Source organism: Triturus cristatus, chromosome 3_1 (genome assembly GCF_964204655.1).
Source record: "Triturus cristatus chromosome 3_1, aTriCri1.1, whole genome shotgun sequence".
Taxonomy (NCBI): Eukaryota; Metazoa; Chordata; class Amphibia; order Caudata; family Salamandridae; genus Triturus; species Triturus cristatus.
This window is the reverse complement of record NC_140583.1, coordinates 1,180,313,876-1,180,335,727: the sequence shown is the minus strand read 5'-3', so window position 1 is coordinate 1,180,335,727 and position 21,852 is coordinate 1,180,313,876. Positions and strand designations below refer to the sequence as shown.

Below are 21,852 nucleotides of genomic sequence, written 5' to 3'. Positions count from 1 at the left end.
AGGTCTTAGACTCTTACTCTGGCCTAATGGTTAAGGTCTTAGAGTCTTACTCTGGCCTTATCGTTAAGGTCTTATACTCTTACTCTGGCCTAATGATTTAGGTCTTAGACTCTTACTCTGGCCTAATGGTTAAGGTCTTAGACTCTTACTCTGGCCCAATGGTTAAGGTCTTAGACTCTTACTCTGGCCTAATGTTTGTAGTCTTAGACTCTTACTCTGAAGATTAGGTGTTCAATCCCTGGTCTTTCAATGTCCTTGGCCAACTGGTAAAGAGTCACTCTGGTCTAATAGTTAAGGTCTTAGACTCTTACTCTGGCCTAATGGTTAAGGTCTTAGACTCTTACTCTGGCCTAATGTTTATGGTCTTAGACTCTTACTCTGAAGATTAGGTGTTCAATCAGTGGTCTTTCAATGTCCTTGGCCCACTGGTAAAGAGTCACTCTGGTCTAATAATTAAGGTCTTACACTCTTATTCTGGCCAAATGGTTAAGGTCTTAGACTCTTACTCTGGCCTAATGGTTAAGGTCTTAGATTCTTACTCTGAAGATTAGGTGTTCAATCCTTGGTCTTTCAATGTCCTTGGCCAACTGGTAAAGAGTCACTCTGGCCTAATGGATAAGGTCTTAGACTCTTACTCTGTCCTAATGGTTAAGGTCTTAGACTCTTAGTCTGGCCTAATGGTTAAGGTCCTCGACTCTTAGTCTGGCCTAATGTTTAAGGTCTTAGACTCTTACTGTAGTCTTATGGTTAATGTCTTAGACTCTTACTCTGGTCTAATGGTTAAGGTCTTAGACTCTTACTCTGGCCTACTGGTTAAGGTCTTAGAGTCTTACTCTGGCCTTATCGTTAAGGTCTTAGACTCTTACTCTGGCCTAATGGTTTAGGTCTTAGACTCTTACTCTGGCCTAATGGTTAAGGTCTTAGACTCTTACTCTGGCCTAATGGCTAAGGTCTTAGACTCTTACTCTGGCCTAATAGTTAAGGTCTTAGACTCTTACTCTGGCCTAATGGTTAAGGTCTTAGACTCTTACTCTGGCCTAAGGGTTAAGGTCTTAGACTCTTACTCTTGCCTAATGGTTAAGGTCTTAGACTCTTACTCTGGCCTAATGTTCAAGGTCTTAGACTCTTACTCTGAAGATTAGGTGTTCAATCCCTGGTCTTTCAATGTCCTTGGCCAACTGGTAAAGAATCACTCTGACATAATGGTTAAGGTCTTAAACTCTTACTCTAGCCTAATGGTTAAAGTCTTAGACTCTTACTCTGGCCTAATGGTTAAGGTTTTAGACTATTTCTCTGAAGATTAGGTGTTCAATCCTTGGTCTTTCAATTTCCTTGGCCAACTGGTAAAGAGTCACTCTGGCCTAATGGTTAAGTTCTTAGACTCTTACTCTGGCCTAATGGTTACGGTCTAAGACTCTTACTGGCCTAATGGTTAAGGTCTTAGACTCTTACTCTGAAGATTAGGTGTTCAATCCCTGGTCTTTCAATGTCCTTGGCTAACTGGTAAAGAGTGACTCTGGCCTAATAGTTAAGGTCTTAGACTCTTATTCTGGCCTAATGGTTAAGGTCTTAGACTATTACTCTGGCCTAATGGTTAAGGTCTTAGATTCTTACTCTGAAGATTAGGTGTTCAATCACTGGTGTTTTAATGTCCTTGGCCAACTGGTAAATAGTCACTCTGGCCTAATGGTTAAGGTCTTTTCTCTTACTCTGGCCTAATGGTTAAGGTCTTAGACTCTTACTCTGGCCTAATGGATAAGGTCTTAGACTCTAACTCTGAAGATTAGGTGTTCAATCCCTGGTCTTTCAATGTCCTTGGCCAACTGGTAAAGATACACTCTGGCCTAATGGTTAAGGTTTTAGACTCTTACTCTGGCCTAATGGTTAAGGTCTTAGACTCTTACTCTGGCCTAATGGTTAAGGTCCTCGACTCTTAGTCTGGCCTAATGTTTAAGGTCTTAGACTCTTACTGTAGTCTTATGGTTAATGTCTTAGACTCTTACTCTGGTCTAATGGTTAAGGTCTTAGACTCTTACTCTGGCCTACTGGTTAAGGTCTTAGAGTCTTACTCTGGCCTTATCGTTAAGGTCTTAGACTCTTACTCTGGCCTAATGGTTTAGGTCTTAGACTCTTACTCTGGCCTAATGGTTAAGGTCTTAGACTCTTACTCTGGCCTAATGGCTAAGGTCTTAGACTCTTACTCTGGCCTAATAGTTAAGGTCTTAGACTCTTACTCTGGCCTAATGGTTAAGGTCTTAGACTCTTACTCTGGCCTAAGGGTTAAGGTCTTAGACTCTTACTCTTGCCTAATGGTTAAGGTCTTAGACTCTTACTCTGGCCTAATGTTCAAGGTCTTAGACTCTTACTCTGAAGATTAGGTGTTCAATCCCTGGTCTTTCAATGTCCTTGGCCAACTGGTAAAGAATCACTCTGACATAATGGTTAAGGTCTTAAACTCTTACTCTAGCCTAATGGTTAAAGTCTTAGACTCTTACTCTGGCCTAATGGTTAAGGTTTTAGACTATTTCTCTGAAGATTAGGTGTTCAATCCTTGGTCTTTCAATTTCCTTGGCCAACTGGTAAAGAGTCACTCTGGCCTAATGGTTAAGTTCTTAGACTCTTACTCTGGCCTAATGGTTAAGGTCTAAGACTCTTACTGGCCTAATGGTTAAGGTCTTAGACTCTTACTCTGAAGATTAGGTGTTCAATCCCTGGTCTTTCAATGTCCTTGGCTAACTGGTAAAGAGTGACTCTGGCCTAATAGTTAAGGTCTTAGACTCTTATTCTGGCCTAATGGTTAAGGTCTTAGACTATTACTCTGGCCTAATGGTTAAGGTCTTAGATTCTTACTCTGAAGATTAGGTGTTCAATCACTGGTGTTTTAATGTCCTTGGCCAACTGGTAAATAGTCACTCTGGCCTAATGGTTAAGGTCTTTTCTCTTACTCTGGCCTAATGGTTAAGGTCTTAGACTCTTACTCTGGCCTAATGGATAAGGTCTTAGACTCTAACTCTGAAGATTAGGTGTTCAATCCCTGGTCTTTCAATGTCCTTGGCCAACTGGTAAAGATACACTCTGGCCTAATGGTTAAGGTTTTAGACTCTTACTCTGGCCTAATGGTTAAGGTCTTAGACTCTTACTCTGGCCTAATGGTTAAGGTCCTCGACTCTTAGTCTGGCCTAATGTTTAAGGTCTTAGACTCTTACTGTAGTCTAACGGTTAAGGTCTTAGACTCTTACTCTGGCCTAATGGTTAAGGTCTTAGACTCTTACTCTGGCCTAATGGTTAAGGTCTTAGAGTCTTACTCTGGCCTTATCGTTAAGGTCTTATACTCTTACTCTGGCCTAATGATTTAGGTCTTAGACTCTTACTCTGGCCTAATGGTTAAGGTCTAAGACTCTTACTCTGGCCTAATGGTTAAGGTCTTAGACTCTTACTCTGGCCTAATGGTTAAGGTCTTAGACACTTACTCTGGCCTAATGGTTAAGGTCTAAGACACTTACTCTGGCCTAATGGTTAAGGACTTAGACTCTTACTCTGGCCTAATGGTTAAGGTCTTAGACTCTTACTCTGGTCTAATGGGTAAGGTCTTAGAGTCTTACTCTGGCCTAATCATTAAGGTCTTAGACTCTTACTCTGGCCTAATGGTTTAGGTCTTAGACTCTTACTCTGGCATAATGGTTAAGGTCTAAGACTCTTACTCTGGCCTAATGGTTAAGGTCTTAGACTCTTACTCTGGCCTAATGGTTAAGCTCTTAGACTCTTACTCTGGACTAATGTTTAAAGTCTTAGACTCTTACTCTGGCCTAATGGTTAATGTCTTAGACTCTTACTCTGGCCTAATGGTTAAGGTCTTAGACTCTTACTCTGGCCTAATTGTTAAGGTCTTAGACTCTTACTCTGAAGATTAGGTGTTCAATCAGTGGTGTTTGAATGTCCTTGGCCAACTGGTAAAGAGTCACTCTGGCCTAATGGATAAGGTCTTAGACTCTTACTCTGGCCTAATGGTTAAGGTCTTAGACTCTTACTCTGGCCTAATGGTTAAGGTCTTAGACTCTTACTCTGGCCTAATGGTTAGGGTCTTAGACTCTTACTCTGGCCTAATGGTTCAGGTCTTAGACTCTTACTCTGGCCTAATGGTTAAGGTCTTAGACTCTTACTCTGGCCTAATGGTTAAGGTCTTAGACTCTTACTCTGGCCTAATGTTTATGGTCTTAGACTCTTACTCTGAAGATTAGGTGTTCAATCCCTGGTCTTTCAATGTCCTTGGCCAACTGGTGAAGAGTCACTCTGGTCTAATAGTTAAGGTCTTAGACTCTTACTCTGGCCTAATGGTTAAGGTCCTCGACTCTTAGTCTGGCCTAATGTTTATGGTCTTAGACTCTTACTGTAGTCTAATGGTTAAGGTCTTAGACTCTTACTCTGGCCTAATGGTTAAGGTCTTAGACTCTTACTCTGGCCTAATGGTTAAGGTCTTAGAGTCTTACTCTGGCCTTATCGTTAAGGTCGTATACTCTTACTCTGGCCTAATGATTTAGGTCTTAGACTCTTACTCTGGCCTAATGGTTAAGGTCTAAGACTCTTACTCTGGCCTAATGGTTAAGGTCTTACACTCTTACTCTGGCCTAATGGTTAAGGTCTTAGACACTTACTCTGGCCTATTGGTTAAGGTCTAAGACTCTTACTCTGGCCTAATGGTTAAGGTCTTAGACTCTTACTCTGGCCTAATGGTTAAGGTCTTAGACTCTTACTCTGGCCTAATGGGTAAGGTCTTAGAGTCTTACTCTGGCCTAATCATTAAGGTCTTAGACTCTTTCTCTGGCCTAATGGTTTAGGTCTTAGACTCTTACTCTGGCATAATGGTTAAGGTCTAAGACTCTTACTCTGGCCTAATGGTTAAGGTCTTAGACTCTTACTCTGGCCTAATGGTTAAGGTCTTAGACTCTTACTCTGGCCTAATGGTTAAGGTCTTAGACTCTTACTCTGGCCTAATGGTTAAGGTCTTAGACTCTTACTCTGGCCTAATGATTAGGGTCTTAGACTGTTACTCTGGCCTAATGGTTCAGGTCTTAGACTCTTACTCTGGCCTAATGGTTAAGGTCTTAGACTCTTACTCTGGCCTAATGGTTAAGGTCTTAGACTCTTACTCTGGCCTAATGTTTATGGTCTTAGACTCTTACTCTAAAGATTAGGTGTTCAATCCCTGGTCTTTCAATGTCCTTGGCCAACTGGTAAAGAGTCACTCTGGTCTAATAGTTAAGGTCTTAGACTCTTACTCTGGCCTAATGGTTAAGGTCTTAGACTCTTACTCTGGCCTAATGGTTAAGGTCTTAGACTCTTACTCTGGCCTAATGATTAGGGTCTTAGACTGTTACTCTGGCCTAATGGTTCAGGTCTTAGACTCTTACTCTGGCCTAATGGTTAAGGTCTTAGACTCTTACTCTGGCCTAATGGTTAGGGTCTTAGACTCTTACTCTGGCCTAATGGTTCAGGTCTTAGACTCTTACTCTGGCCTAATGGTTAAGGTCTTAGACTCTTACTCTGGCCTAATGGTTAAGGTCTTAGACTCTTATTCTGGCCTAATGTTTATGGTCTTAGACTCTTACTCTGAAGATTAGGTGTTCAATCCCTGGTCTTTCAATGTCCTTGGCCAACTGGTGAAGAGTCACTCTGGTCTAATAGTTAAGGTCTTAGACTCTTACTCTGGCCTAATGGTTAAGGTCCTCGACTCTTAGTCTGGCCTAATGTTTATGGTCTTAGACTCTTACTGTAGTCTAACTGTTAAGCTCTTAGACTCTTACTCTGGCCTAATGGTTAAGGTCTTAGACTCTTACTCTGGCCTAATGGTTAAGGTCTTAGAGTCTTACTCTGGCCTTATCGTTAAGGTCTTATACTCTTACTCTGGCCTAATGATTTAGGTCTTAGACTCTTACTCTGGCCTAATGGTTAAGGTCTAAGACTCTTACTCTGGCCTAATGGTTAAGGTCTTACACTCTTACTCTGGCCTAATGGTTAAGGTCTTAGACACTTACTCTGGCCTATTGGTTAAGGTCTAAGACTCTTACTCTGGCCTAATGGTTAAGGTCTTAGACACTTACTCTGGCCTAATGGTTAAGGTCTTAGACTCTTCCTCTGGCCTAATGGGTAAGGTCTTAGAGTCTTACTCTGGCCTAATCATTAAGGTCTTAGACTCTTTCTCTGGCCTAATGGTTTAGGTCTTAGACTCTTACTCTGGCATAATGGTTAAGGTCTAAGACTCTTACTCTGGCCTAATGGTTAAGGTCTTAGACTCTTACTCTGGCCTAATGGTTAAGGTCTTAGACTCTTACTCTGGACTAATGTTTAAAGTCTTAGACTCTTACTCTGGCCTAATGGTTAATGTCTTAGACTCTTACTCTGGCCTAATGGTTAAGGTCTTAGACTCTTACTCTGGCCTAATTGTTAAGGTCTTAGACTCTTACTCTGAAGATTAGGAGTTCAATCAGTGGTGTTTGAATGTCTTTGGCCAACTGGTAAAGAGTCACTCTGGCCTAATGGATAAGGTCTTAGACTCTTACTCTGGCCTAATGGTTAAGGTCTTAGACTCTTACTCTGGCCTAATGGTTAAGGTCTTAGACTCTTACTCTGGCCTAATGATTAGGGTCTTAGACTGTTACTCTGGCCTAATGGTTCAGGTCTTAGACTCTTACTCTGGCCTAATGGTTAAGGTCTTAGACTCTTACTCTGGCCTAATGGTTAAGGTCTTAGACTCTTACTCTGGCCTAATGTTTATGGTCTTAGACTCTTACTCTAAAGATTAGGTGTTCAATCCCTGGTCTTTCAATGTCCTTGGCCAACTGGTAAAGAGTCACTCTGGTCTAATAGTTAAGGTCTTAGACTCTTACTCTGGCCTAATGGTTGAGGTCTTAGACTCTTACTCTGGCCTAATGGCTAAGGTCTTAGACTCTTACTCTGGCCTAATGGTTCAGGTCTTAGACTCTTACTCTGGCCTAATGGTTAAGGTCCTAGGGGCATATGTATGAAAGCAAAAATTAGTCGCAAACGCTGCGAATCGCAAAAAACAGCGTTTGCGACTGATTTTTCGCTATTTCATATGTATGACACATTTCCAAACTGAAAAATAAGAAATCGCTAAATTAGCGATTTCTTAGGCTGCGAAACAAGAAAACTGCGAATTTCCTAGTGAATACCTAATTTGCGATTCCTTAGCGTTGCGAATATCGCTAACAAGAAATCGCTAGCTAAGAAATCGCAAACACATGTATGAAAAAATCGCCAATTGCGATTTCACGAAATTCGCTAATTAAGAAATCGCAATTAACACCAATTGCTTGCAGGTGGTAAACTGGTGCAAGGTACAAAAACCAGCCCACAATGCAACAAACACACCCACAATGGCTGCAATGTACGTGATAGCCAGGAGGCTGCGTATTCGGGCCCTTGCACACAGGAGAATGAGACAGGAACGTATCTTCAGGCTGCGCATCACCCTGTTACAGAACACTGAAGAGGAGATCTATGACAAGTACAGACTGCACCCACAGACCATAATGGACCTGATTGAGGAGCTGAAACCCCACTTGGAGCACCCTACTCGCAGGACACAAACAATTCCCACACATGTGCAGGTCCTGTGCTCCCTGCACTTCCTCGCGTCAGGGAGTTTTCAACGGGTCATAGCGGAGGTTGGTGGTGTGTCACAGAGTGCACTTTCGCGCTTCTTCCATGCCTTCCTAGATGCAATGCTACTGAGGCTCCCACATCACATTTACTTCCCCACCACCCAACAGGCATTACAACAAACGATACTGGACTTCTACCAGATTGCACGTTTCCCCCACGTCATCGGCTGCATTGACGGGACCCATGTGGCCATCACACCCCCAGCAGAAACTGAATATGTCTACAGGAATCGGAAATGCTACCATTCCCTCAACATACAGATTGTGTGCAACGCTAAGTATCACATCACCGACATCGTAGCCAAATACCCCGGCAGTACACATGACTCCTTCATCTTCCGACACAGTGGAATACACAGACGTCTGAGTGCTGGAGAGTTTGGGGAGGGGTACCTGCTCGGTAAATACATTGCACACATCAATACATCCACTACATCAGTTGAGGGGGGGGACATTGACTCACCTATTGTGTTTTTTTCCATGCAGGTGACAGTGCCTATGCAGTGCGCGACTTCATCCTGACCCCATACCTGGATCCTGCAAATGCAAGTGAGAGGAGCTACAACAGGGCACACAGATCTACACGCTGTGTCATTGAGCGAACCTTCGGAATCCTGAAGAGCCGCTTCCGGTGCCTGCATAAGAGTGGAGGCGCACTGCAATACAGCCCTGAGACCTGCTGTAAAATCGTGGCAAGCTGTGCAATGCTACACAACATGGCAATGAGGAAAGGCACCACAATTGATGTGACCGATACAGACACATCGGATGACGAGCGCCCTGCTCCCCCTGCCAGACCAGCACCAGGAGTTGGGGCAGCTGCTGAACGCCAGAGACGGACTGAGATCACACAAAACTACTTTTAGGTGAGTATTGAGGAAATGAGACTACAAAGCCTGATGATGTGTCAAGTGTTTAATCACACTTAACATGAAAGAAAATGTAATTGTCCCCAGCACATGTTGTACACACAGTGCAGAGAAGGCACAAGAAATAGGGCAAACAGCCTTTTGCGGGTTAATGCACCCGTGTTGCAGTCAGTGTCCCCGCAGATGATCACCTCCGTCGGTGCCGTCCAGGGTGGTTGACCCCCATGGTGCGCCCTTGGCCTGCTACCTGTCTGCCACTGCGGCGTCTTTCACCTGGCAAGGTTGGAGTGATGCTGCTGCGACTCGATGTGTCCTCACTCTCAGCAGAGGCCATTAGTGCGCTGCCACCTGCATTGGCTGTCTGCAGCTGTTCCACAGCAGTGGTCACCTGCGCCAGCCCTCGCGCTATGTCCTGGCAGCAATGTGCCATGTCCACCTGCATGGTTACGCTTCTGCGTGTGAGTGCGCTGGTGGTGGTGCAGAGGCGGTTGACTGCCTTGGTATAATTGTGTAGCCGTGCATTGGCACGTCGTCCAGCCCTGTCATTGGCAGCTTGGGTGTCCCTCAAAGTGGCACAGAGCTCTCGTATTGCCGCTACCATGTTGCGATTGTCCTGATGTAGGCGGCCTAGCTGGCGATTCATTGACCGCATTGCCTTGCTTTGCAGGCGCTGTTCCTGCAACATGCACTGTTCCAAGCCGGAGAACACGGTGCCTTCTCCTTCTGTTGCAGTGCTGCTCCTGGGCCTTGACCTGGAAATGGCCTGTTCCCTTTGCCTTGGTGTTGGTGCGTCATGACGGGGCATGTCTGTCACACCCTGACTCCCCTCTCTCCTGTCGGTGTCATCGCCTGTTGCTGGGACTTCATCCTCAAATGGAGGCAGTGGGGGCACATGTGCGCGCTTCCTGCGCTGAATTGGCTGCTGCTCTGTCTCATCGCTGGAGTCCGCAGGGTCTGCAGGCTCCTCTCCCTCAGCGCTGTCTTCTTGTGGCATGGCGTGTGCTGTGGATGTAAAGGGGACTATATGAGTTTGTGTTACTGTCTGCATGTGGCACTCAATAAAGTTACAAATCTTTGACGGCTAATCTCTGACACATTTCTATTCAATGATCCCCAAAACACATATGTTGCATTTACTTGTGATGGTGTCATGGACACACAGTCAGACACAGTACTACGAGTACCATGATGCATTGCTGGGTGTGCTGTAAGACCTGGGCTGGATTGGCATGTTGGGAGTTAACTATGCACATTTGGGGGAGTGTGCAAGGGATGGGGAGGAGTGCAGGGTGATTTGGCATGCATCTTACCTTGTCTGCTGGATGAGGGGTCGGAGCTGTCGATTGCAGCCACACCACCAACGCTCTCAGGCAGGAGGGTTGACTCCACAAGCTCCTCATGGGGGGTTGGCTGCTCTGCAGTGGATGGTCCTCCTCCAGTCTGACTGGCATCCTTGAGTCTGGCTGCCACCCTCTCCTTGGACCTCTGGCGCATATCATACCACCGCTTGCGCAGCTCCTCGATGGTGCGTGTGGTGACTCCAACAGCATTCACCTTGCTCTGTATTTCCAGCCAGATTTTCCTCTTCCTGGCCTCTGGGACTTTGAGTGCCTTCTTCCCAAACAGGAGCTCATGGCTGCAGACCATCTCCTCAATGAGGACCTCCTGCTCCTTTTCTGAAAACTTGTGTTTTCTCTTTCTTTTTTCTGCATCTTTGCCCTGCTGGTTTTGTTTGGGATCCATTGCTGGTTGCTGTCTCCAGGAAAGCCTCCTCACACTCCACAAGCAGCCTCTGGGTGTGGCTCAGGTGAGCAGGTGCAGGCAATCACTACAGTTTCCTGTTTGTGATGTCATCAGCCTGCACCAGGCTTGCAGATTCCCGTTTTTGCGATTTCTTATTTAGCGAATTTCGCTATTAAGAAATCGCAATACGGGATTCTGCGAATTATTTGCGATTTTTAAGGAATCGCAAATGATTAGCGATTTATTTTATACATCCCGTTTAGCGAATCTGATTTTGCGAATCGCAAATTCTCGCAATTTGAGATTCGCTAAAGGGGAGTTTGATACATATGCCCCCTAGACTCTTACTCTGGCCTAATGGTTAAGGTCTTAGACTCTTACTCAGGCCTAATGTTTATGGTTTTAGACTCTTACTCTGAAGATTAGGTGTTCAATCCCTGGTCTTTCAATGTCATCTGCCAACTGGTAAAGAGTCACTCTGGTCTAATAGTTAAGGTCTTAGACTCTTACTCTGGCCTAATGGTTAAGGTCTTAGACTCTTACTCTGGCCTAATGTTTATGGTCTTAGACTCTTACTCTGAAGATTAGGTGTTCAATCCCTGGTCTTTTAATGTCCTTGGTGAACTGGTAAAGAGTCACTCTGGTCTAATAGTTAAGGTCTTAGACTCTTATTCTGGCCTAATGGTTAAGGTCTTAGACTCTTACTCTGGCCTAATGGTTAAGGTCTTAGATTCTTACTCTGAAGATTAGGTGTTCAATCCCTGGTCTTTCAATGTCCTTGGCCAACTGGTAAAGATACACCCTGGCCTAATGGTTAAGGTTTTAGACTCTTACTCTGGCCTAATGGGTAAGGTCTTAGAGTCTTAGTCTGGCCTAATCATTAAGGTCTTAGACTCTTACTCTGGCCTAATGGTTTAGGTCTTAGACTCTTACTCTGGCATAATGGTTAAGGTCTAAGACTCTTACTCTGGCCTAATGGTTAAGGTCTTAGACTCTTACTCTGGCCTAATGGTTAAGGTCTTAGACTCTTACTCTGGACTAATGGTTAAAGTCTTAGACTCTTACTCTGGCCTAATGGTTAAGGTCTTAGACTCTTACTCTGGCCTAATTGTTAAGGTCTTAAACTCTTACTCTGAAGATTAGGTGTTCAATCAGTGGTGTTTGAATGTCCTTGGCCAACTGGTAAAGAGTCACTCTGGCCTGATGGATAAGGTCTTAGACTCTTACTCTGGCCTAATGGTTAAGGTCTTAGACTCTTACTCTGGCCTAATGGTTCAGGTCTTAGACTCTTACTCTGGCCTAATGGTTAAGGTCTTAGACTTTTACTCTTGCCTAATGGTTAAGGTCTTAGACTCTTACTCTGGCCTAATGGTTAAGGTCTTAGACTCTAACTCTGAAGATTAGGTGTTCAATCCCTGGTCTTTCAATGTCCTTGGCCAACTGGTAAAGAGTCACTCTGGCCTAATGGTTAAGGTATTTTCTCTTACTCTGGCCTAATGGTTAAGGTCTTAGACTCTTACTCTGGCCTAATGGTTAAGGTCTTAGACTCTAACTCTGAAGATTAGGTGTTCAATCCCTGGTCTTTCAATGTCCTTGGCCAACTGGTAAAGATACACTCTGGCCTAATGGTTAAGGTTTTAGACTCTTACTCTGGCCTAATGGTTAAGGTCTTAGACTCTTACTCTGGCCTAATGGTTAAGGTCCTCGACTCTTAGTCTGGCCTAATGTTTCAGGTCTTAGACTCTTACTGTAGTCTAACGGTTAAGGTCTTAGACACTTACTCTGGCCTAATGGTTAAGGTCTTAGACTCTTACTCTGGCCTAATGGTTAAGGTCTTAGAGTCTTACTCTGGCCTTATCATTAAGGTCTTATACTCTTACTCTGGCCTAATGATTTAGGTCTTAGACTCTTACTCTGGCCTAATGGTTAAGGTCTTAGACTCTTACTCTGGCCCAATGGTTAAGGTCTTAGACTCTTACTCTGGCCTAATGTTTGTAGTCTTAGACTCTTACTCTGAAGATTAGGTGTTCAATCCCTGGTCTTTCAATGTCCTTGGCCAACTGGTAAAGAGTCACTCTGGTCTAATAGTTAAGGTCTTAGACTCTTACTCTGGCCTAATGGTTAAGGTCTTAGACTCTTACTCTGGCCTAATGTTTATGGTCTTAGACTCTTACTCTGAAGATTAGGTGTTCAATCAGTGGTCTTTCAATGTCCTTGGCCCACTGGTAAAGAGTCACTCTGGTCTAATAATTAAGGTCTTACACTCTTATTCTGGCCAAATGGTTAAGGTCTTAGACTCTTACTCTGGCCTAATGGTTAAGGTCTTAGATTCTTACTCTGAAGATTAGGTGTTCAATCCTTGGTCTTTCAATGTCCTTGGCCAACTGGTAAAGAGTCACTCTGGCCTAATGGTTAAGGTCTTTTCTCTTACTCTGGCCTAATGGTTAAGGTCTTAGACTCTTACTCTGTCCTAATGGTTAAGGTCTTAGACTCTTAGTCTGGCCTAATGGTTAAGGTCCTCGACTCTTAGTCTGGCCTAATGTTTAAGGTCTTAGACTCTTACTGTAGTCTTATGGTTAATGTCTTAGACTCTTACTCTGGTCTAATGGTTAAGGTCTTAGACTCTTACTCTGGCCTACTGGTTAAGGTCTTAGAGTCTTACTCTGGCCTTATCGTTAAGGTCTTAGACTCTTACTCTGGCCTAATGGTTTAGGTCTTAGACTCTTACTCTGGCCTAATGGTTAAGGTCTTAGACTCTTACTCTGGCCTAATGGCTAAGGTCTTAGACTCTTACTCTGGCCTAATAGTTAAGGTCTTAGACTCTTACTCTGGCCTAATGGTTAAGGTCTTAGACTCTTACTCTGGCCTAAGGGTTAAGGTCTTAGACTCTTACTCTTGCCTAATGGTTAAGGTCTTAGACTCTTACTCTGGCCTAATGTTCAAGGTCTTAGACTCTTACTCTGAAGATTAGGTGTTCAATCCCTGGTCTTTCAATGTCCTTGGCCAACTGGTAAAGAATCACTCTGACATAATGGTTAAGGTCTTAAACTCTTACTCTAGCCTAATGGTTAAAGTCTTAGACTCTTACTCTGGCCTAATGGTTAAGGTTTTAGACTATTTCTCTGAAGATTAGGTGTTCAATCCTTGGTCTTTCAATTTCCTTGGCCAACTGGTAAAGAGTCACTCTGGCCTAATGGTTAAGTTCTTAGACTCTTACTCTGGCCTAATGGTTAAGGTCTAAGACTCTTACTGGCCTAATGGTTAAGGTCTTAGACTCTTACTCTGAAGATTAGGTGTTCAATCCCTGGTCTTTCAATGTCCTTGGCTAACTGGTAAAGAGTGACTCTGGCCTAATAGTTAAGGTCTTAGACTCTTATTCTGGCCTAATGGTTAAGGTCTTAGACTATTACTCTGGCCTAATGGTTAAGGTCTTAGATTCTTACTCTGAAGATTAGGTGTTCAATCACTGGTGTTTTAATGTCCTTGGCCAACTGGTAAATAGTCACTCTGGCCTAATGGTTAAGGTCTTTTCTCTTACTCTGGCCTAATGGTTAAGGTCTTAGACTCTTACTCTGGCCTAATGGATAAGGTCTTAGACTCTAACTCTGAAGATTAGGTGTTCAATCCCTGGTCTTTCAATGTCCTTGGCCAACTGGTAAAGATACACTCTGGCCTAATGGTTAAGGTTTTAGACTCTTACTCTGGCCTAATGGTTAAGGTCTTAGACTCTTACTCTGGCCTAATGGTTAAGGTCCTCGACTCTTAGTCTGGCCTAATGTTTAAGGTCTTAGACTCTTACTGTAGTCTAACGGTTAAGGTCTTAGACTCTTACTCTGGCCTAATGGTTAAGGTCTTAGACTCTTACTCTGGCCTAATGGTTAAGGTCTTAGAGTCTTACTCTGGCCTTATCGTTAAGGTCTTATACTCTTACTCTGGCCTAATGATTTAGGTCTTAGACTCTTACTCTGGCCTAATGGTTAAGGTCTAAGACTCTTACTCTGGCCTAATGGTTAAGGTCTTAGACTCTTACTCTGGCCTAATGGTTAAGGTCTTAGACACTTACTCTGGCCTAATGGTTAAGGTCTAAGACACTTACTCTGGCCTAATGGTTAAGGACTTAGACTCTTACTCTGGCCTAATGGTTAAGGTCTTAGACTCTTACTCTGGTCTAATGGGTAAGGTCTTAGAGTCTTACTCTGGCCTAATCATTAAGGTCTTAGACTCTTACTCTGGCCTAATGGTTTAGGTCTTAGACTCTTACTCTGGCATAATGGTTAAGGTCTAAGACTCTTACTCTGGCCTAATGGTTAAGGTCTTAGACTCTTACTCTGGCCTAATGGTTAAGCTCTTAGACTCTTACTCTGGACTAATGTTTAAAGTCTTAGACTCTTACTCTGGCCTAATGGTTAATGTCTTAGACTCTTACTCTGGCCTAATGGTTAAGGTCTTAGACTCTTACTCTGGCCTAATTGTTAAGGTCTTAGACTCTTACTCTGAAGATTAGGTGTTCAATCAGTGGTGTTTGAATGTCCTTGGCCAACTGGTAAAGAGTCACTCTGGCCTAATGGATAAGGTCTTAGACTCTTACTCTGGCCTAATGGTTAAGGTCTTAGACTCTTACTCTGGCCTAATGGTTAAGGTCTTAGACTCTTACTCTGGCCTAATGGTTAGGGTCTTAGACTCTTACTCTGGCCTAATGGTTCAGGTCTTAGACTCTTACTCTGGCCTAATGGTTAAGGTCTTAGACTCTTACTCTGGCCTAATGGTTAAGGTCTTAGACTCTTACTCTGGCCTAATGTTTATGGTCTTAGACTCTTACTCTGAAGATTAGGTGTTCAATCCCTGGTCTTTCAATGTCCTTGGCCAACTGGTGAAGAGTCACTCTGGTCTAATAGTTAAGGTCTTAGACTCTTACTCTGGCCTAATGGTTAAGGTCCTCGACTCTTAGTCTGGCCTAATGTTTATGGTCTTAGACTCTTACTGTAGTCTAATGGTTAAGGTCTTAGACTCTTACTCTGGCCTAATGGTTAAGGTCTTAGACTCTTACTCTGGCCTAATGGTTAAGGTCTTAGAGTCTTACTCTGGCCTTATCGTTAAGGTCGTATACTCTTACTCTGGCCTAATGATTTAGGTCTTAGACTCTTACTCTGGCCTAATGGTTAAGGTCTAAGACTCTTACTCTGGCCTAATGGTTAAGGTCTTACACTCTTACTCTGGCCTAATGGTTAAGGTCTTAGACACTTACTCTGGCCTATTGGTTAAGGTCTAAGACTCTTACTCTGGCCTAATGGTTAAGGTCTTAGACTCTTACTCTGGCCTAATGGTTAAGGTCTTAGACTCTTACTCTGGCCTAATGGGTAAGGTCTTAGAGTCTTACTCTGGCCTAATCATTAAGGTCTTAGACTCTTTCTCTGGCCTAATGGTTTAGGTCTTAGACTCTTACTCTGGCATAATGGTTAAGGTCTAAGACTCTTACTCTGGCCTAATGGTTAAGGTCTTAGACTCTTACTCTGGCCTAATGGTTAAGGTCTTAGACTCTTACTCTGGACTAATGTTTAAAGTCTTAGACTCTTACTCTGGCCTAATGGTTAATGTCTTAGACTCTTACTCTGGCCTAATGGTTAAGGTCTTAGACTCTTACTCTGGCCTAATTGTTAAGGTCTTAGACTCTTACTCTGAAGATTAGGAGTTCAATCAGTGGTGTTTGAATGTCTTTGGCCAACTGGTAAAGAGTCACTCTGGCCTAATGGATAAGGTCTTAGACTCTTACTCTGGCCTAATGGTTAAGGTCTTAGACTCTTACTCTGGCCTAATGGTTAAGGTCTTAGACTCTTACTCTGGCCTAATGATTAGGGTCTTAGACTGTTACTCTGGCCTAATGGTTCAGGTCTTAGACTCTTACTCTGGCCTAATGGTTAAGGTCTTAGACTCTTACTCTGGCCTAATGGTTAAGGTCTTAGACTCTTACTCTGGCCTAATGTTTATGGTCTTAGACTCTTACTCTAAAGATTAGGTGTTCAATCCCTGGTCTTTCAATGTCCTTGGCCAACTGGTAAAGAGTCACTCTGGTCTAATAGTTAAGGTCTTAGACTCTTACTCTGGCCTAATGGTTAAGGTCTTAGACTCTTACTCTGGCCTAATGGTTAAGGTCTTAGACTCTTACTCTGGCCTAATGATTAGGGTCTTAGACTGTTACTCTGGCCTAATGGTTCAGGTCTTAGACTCTTACTCTGGCCTAATGGTTAAGGTCTTAGACTCTTACTCTGGCCTAATGGTTAGGGTCTTAGACTCTTACTCTGGCCTAATGGTTCAGGTCTTAGACTCTTACTCTGGCCTAATGGTTAAGGTCTTAGACTCTTACTCTGGCCTAATGGTTAAGGTCTTAGACTCTTACTCTGGCCTAATGTTTATGGTCTTAGACTCTTACTCTGAAGATTAGGTGTTCAATCCCTGGTCTTTCAATGTCTTTGGCCAACTGGTGAAGAGTCACTCTGGTCTAATAGTTAAGGTCTTAGACTCTTACTCTGGCCTAATGGTTAAGGTCTTAGACTCTTACTCTGGCCTAATGATTAGGGTCTTAGACTGTTACTCTGGCCTAATGGTTCAGGTCTTAGACTCTTACTCTGGCCTAATGGTTAAGGTCTTAGACTCTTACTCTGGCCTAATGGTTAAGGTCTTAGACTCTTACTCTGGCCTAATGTTTATGGTCTTAGACTCTTACTCTAAAGATTAGGTGTTCAATCCCTGGTCTTTCAATGTCCTTGGCCAACTGGTAAAGAGTCACTCTGGTCTAATAGTTAAGGTCTTAGACTCTTACTCTGGCCTAATGGTTGAGGTCTTAGACTCTTACTCTGGCCTAATGGCTAAGGTCTTAGACTCTTACTCTGGCCTAATGGTTCAGGTCTTAGACTCTTACTCTGGCCTAATGGTTAAGGTCCTAGGGGCATATGTATGAAAGCAAAAATTAGTCGCAAACGCTGCGAATCGCAAAAAACAGCGTTTGCGACTGATTTTTCGCTATTTCATATGTATGACACATTTCCAAACTGAAAAATAAGAAATCGCTAAATTAGCGATTTCTTAGGCTGCGAAACAAGAAAACTGCGAATTTCCTAGCGAATACCTAATTTGCGATTCCTTAGCGTTGCGAATATCGCTAACAAGAAATCGCTAGCTAAGAAATCGCAAACACATGTATGAAAAAATCGCCAATTGCGATTTCACGAAATTCGCTAATTAAGAAATCGCAATTAACACCAATTGCTTGCAGGTGGTAAACTGGTGCAAGGTACAAAAACCAGCCCACAATGCAACAAACACACCCACAATGGCTGCAATGTACGTGATAGCCAGGAGGCTGCGTATTCGGGCCCTTGCACACAGGAGAATGAGACAGGAACGTATCTTCAGGCTGCGCATCACCCTGTTACAGAACACTGAAGAGGAGATCTATGACAAGTACAGACTGCACCCACAGACCATAATGGACCTGATTGAGGAGCTGAAACCCCACTTGGAGCACCCTACTCGCAGGACACAAACAATTCCCACACATGTGCAGGTCCTGTGCTCCCTGCACCTCCTCGCGTCAGGGAGTTTTCAACGGGTCATAGCGGAGGTTGGTGGTGTGTCACAGAGTGCACTTTCGCGCTTCTTCCATGCCTTCCTAGATGCAATGCTACTGAGGCTCCCACATCACATTTACTTCCCCACCACCCAACAGGCATTACAACAAACGATACTGGACTTCTACCAGATTGCACGTTTCCCCCACGTCATCGGCTGCATTGACGGGACCCATGTGGCCATCACACCCCCAGCAGAAACTGAATATGTCTACAGGAATCGGAAATGCTACCATTCCCTCAACATACAGATTGTGTGCAACGCTAAGTATCACATCACCGACATCGTAGCCAAATACCCCGGCAGTACACATGAGTCCTTCATCTTCCGACACAGTGGAATACACAGACGTCTGAGTGCTGGAGAGTTTGGGGAGGGGTACCTGCTCGGTAAATACATTGCACACATCAATACATCCACTACATCAGTTGAGGGGGGGGACATTGACTCACCTATTGTGTTTTTTTCCATGCAGGTGACAGTGCCTATGCAGTGCGCGACTTCATCCTGACCCCATACCTGGATCCTGCAAATGCAAGTGAGAGGAGCTACAACAGGGCACACAGATCTACACGCTGTGTCATTGAGCGAACCTTCGGAATCCTGAAGAGCCGCTTCCGGTGCCTGCATAAGAGTGGAGGCGCACTGCAATACAGCCCTGAGACCTGCTGTAAAATCGTGGCAAGCTGTGCAATGCTACACAACATGGCAATGAGGAAAGGCACCACAATTGATGTGACCGATACAGACACATCGGATGACGAGCGCCCTGCTCCCCCTGCCAGACCAGCACCAGGAGTTGGGGCAGCTGCTGGACGCCAGAGACGGACTGAGATCACACAAAACTACTTTTAGGTGAGTATTGAGGAAATGAGACTACAAAGCCTGATGATGTGTCAAGTGTTTAATCACACTTAACATGAAAGAAAATGTAATTGTCCCCAGCACATGTTGTACACACAGTGCAGAGAAGGCACAAGAAATAGGGCAAACAGCCTTTTGCGGGTTAATGCACCCGTGTTGCAGTCAGTGTCCCCGCAGATGATCACCTCCGTCGGTGCCGTCCAGGGTGGTTGACCCCCATGGTGCGCCCTTGGCCTGCTACCTGTCTGCCACTGCGGCGTCTTTCACCTGGCAAGGTTGGAGTGATGCTGCTGCGACTCGATGTGTCCTCACTCTCAGCAGAGGCCATTAGTGCGCTGCCACCTGCATTGGCTGTCTGCAGCTGTTCCACAGCAGTGGTCACCTGCGCCAGCCCTCGCGCTATGTCCTGGCAGCAATGTGCCATGTCCACCTGCATGGTTACGCTTCTGCGTGTGAGTGCGCTGGTGGTGGTGCAGAGGCGGTTGACTGCCTTGGTATAATTGTGTAGCCGTGCATTGGCACGTCGTCCAGCCCTGTCATTGGCAGCTTGGGTGTCCCTCAAAGTGGCACAGAGCTCTCGTATTGCCGCTACCATGTTGCGATTGTCCTGATGTAGGCGGCCTAGCTGGCGATTCATTGACCGCATTGCCTTGCTTTGCAGGCGCTGTTCCTGCAACATGCACTGTTCCAAGCCGGAGAACACGGTGCCTTCTCCTTCTGTTGCAGTGCTGCTCCTGGGCCTTGACCTGGAAATGGCCTGTTCCCTTTGCCTTGGTGTTGGTGCGTCATGACGGGGCATGTCTGTCACACCCTGACTCCCCTCTCTCCTGTCGGTGTCATCGCCTGTTGCTGGGACTTCATCCTCAAATGGAGGCAGTGGGGGCACATGTGCGCGCTTCCTGCGCTGAATTGGCTGCTGCTCTGTCTCATCGCTGGAGTCCGCAGGGTCTGCAGGCTCCTCTCCCTCAGCGCTGTCTTCTTGTGGCATGGCGTGTGCTGTGGATGTAAAGGGGACTATATGAGTTTGTGTTACTGTCTGCATGTGGCACTCAATAAAGTTACAAATCTTTGACGGCTAATCTCTGACACATTTCTATTCAATGATCCCCAAAACACATATGTTGCATTTACTTGTGATGGTGTCATGGACACACAGTCAGACACAGTACTACGAGTACCATGATGCATTGCTGGGTGTGCTGTAAGACCTGGGCTGGATTGGCATGTTGGGAGTTAACTATGCGCATTTGGGGGAGTGTGCAAGGGATGGGGAGGAGTGCAGGGTGATTTGGCATGCATCTTACCTTGTCTGCTGGATGAGGGGTCGGAGCTGTCGATTGCAGCCACACCACCAACGCTCTCAGGCAGGAGGGTTGACTCCACAAGCTCCTCATGGGGGGTTGGCTGCTCTGCAGTGGATGGTCCTCCTCCAGTCTGACTGGCATCCTTGAGTCTGGCTGCCACCCTCTCCTTGGACCTCTGGCGCATATCATACCACCGCTTGCGCAGCTCCTCGATGGTGCGTGTGGTGACTCCAACAGCATTCACCTTGCTCTGTATTTCCAGCCAGATTTTCCTCTTCCTGGCCTCTGGGACTTTGAGTGCCTTCTTCCCAAACAGGAGCTCATGGCTGCAGACCATCTCCTCAATGAGGACCTCCTGCTCCTTTTCTGAAAACTTGTGTTTTCTCTTTCTTTTTTCTGCATCTTTGCCCTGCTGGTTTTGTTTGGGATCCATTGCTGGTTGCTGTCTCCAGGAAAGCCTCCTCACACTCCACAAGCAGCCTCTGGGTGTGGCTCAGGTGAGCAGGTGCAGGCAATCACTACAGTTTCCTGTTTGTGATGTCATCAGCCTGCACCAGGCTTGCAGATTCCCGTTTTTGCGATTTCTTATTTAGCGAATTTCGCTATTAAGAAATCGCAATACGGGATTCTGCGAATTATTTGCGATTTTTAAGGAATCGCAAATGATTAGCGATTTATTTTATACATCCCGTTTAGCGAATCTGATTTTGCGAATCGCAAATTCTCGCAATTTGAGATTCGCTAAAGGGGAGTTTGATACATATGCCCCCTAGACTCTTACTCTGGCCTAATGGTTAAGGTCTTAGACTCTTACTCTGGCCTAATGTTTATGGTTTTAGACTCTTACTCTGAAGATTAGGTGTTCAATCCCTGGTCTTTCAATGTCATCTGCCAACTGGTAAAGAGTCACTCTGGTCTAATAGTTAAGGTCTTAGACTCTTACTCTGGCCTAATGGTTAAGGTCTTAGACTCTTACTCTGGCCTAATGTTTATGGTCTTAGACTCTTACTCTGAAGATTAGGTGTTCAATCCCTGGTCTTTTAATGTCCTTGGTGAACTGGTAAAGAGTCACTCTGGTCTAATAGTTAAGGTCTTAGACTCTTATTCTGGCCTAATGGTTAAGGTCTTAGACTCTTACTCTGGCCTAATGGTTAAGGTCTTAGATTCTTACTCTGAAGATTAGGTGTTCAATCCCTGGTCTTTCAATGTCCTTGGCCAACTGGTAAAGATATACCCTGGCCTAATGGTTAAGGTTTTAGACTCTTACTCTGGCCTAATGGGTAAGGTCTTAGAGTCTTAGTCTGGCCTAATCATTAAGGTCTTAGACTCTTACTCTGGCCTAATGGTTTAGGTCTTAGACTCTTACTCTGGCATAATGGTTAAGGTCTAAGACTCTTACTCTGGCCTAATGGTTAAGGTCTTAGACTCTTACTCTGGCCTAATGGTTAAGGTCTTAGACTCTTACTCTGGACTAATGGTTAAAGTCTTAGACTCTTACTCTGGCCTAATGGTTAAGGTCTTAGACTCTTACTCTGGCCTAATTGTTAAGGTCTTAAACTCTTACTCTGAAGATTAGGTGTTCAATCAGTGGTGTTTGAATGTCCTTGGCCAACTGGTAAAGAGTCACTCTGGCCTGATGGATAAGGTCTTAGACTCTTACTCTGGCCTAATGGTTAAGGTCTTAGACTCTTACTCTGGCCTAATGGTTCAGGTCTTAGACTCTTACTCTGGCCTAATGGTTAAGGTCTTAGACTCTTACTCTTG

At 44.6% G+C, this 21,852-nt stretch overlaps 2 protein-coding genes across 2 annotated transcripts; both read right to left on the bottom strand.

Moving 5' to 3' along the window:
* Positions 1–8,738: 8,738 nt before the first annotated feature.
* On the bottom strand, positions 8,739–10,294 carry LOC146861735 (uncharacterized). The gene is made up of 2 exons (XM_085646264.1): positions 9,862–10,294; positions 8,739–9,553 (listed from the first exon to the last, which is right to left on the bottom strand). Exons 1-2 carry the CDS (start codon positions 10,292–10,294, stop codon positions 8,739–8,741), a joined length of 1,248 nt encoding a protein of 415 aa, XP_085502390.1.
* Positions 10,295–18,965: 8,671 nt separating this feature from the next.
* On the bottom strand, positions 18,966–20,521 carry LOC146861734 (uncharacterized). Its single transcript, XM_085646263.1, has 2 exons — positions 20,089–20,521; positions 18,966–19,780 (listed from the first exon to the last, which is right to left on the bottom strand). Exons 1-2 carry the CDS (start codon positions 20,519–20,521, stop codon positions 18,966–18,968), a joined length of 1,248 nt encoding a protein of 415 aa, XP_085502389.1.
* Positions 20,522–21,852: the final 1,331 nt, after the last annotated feature.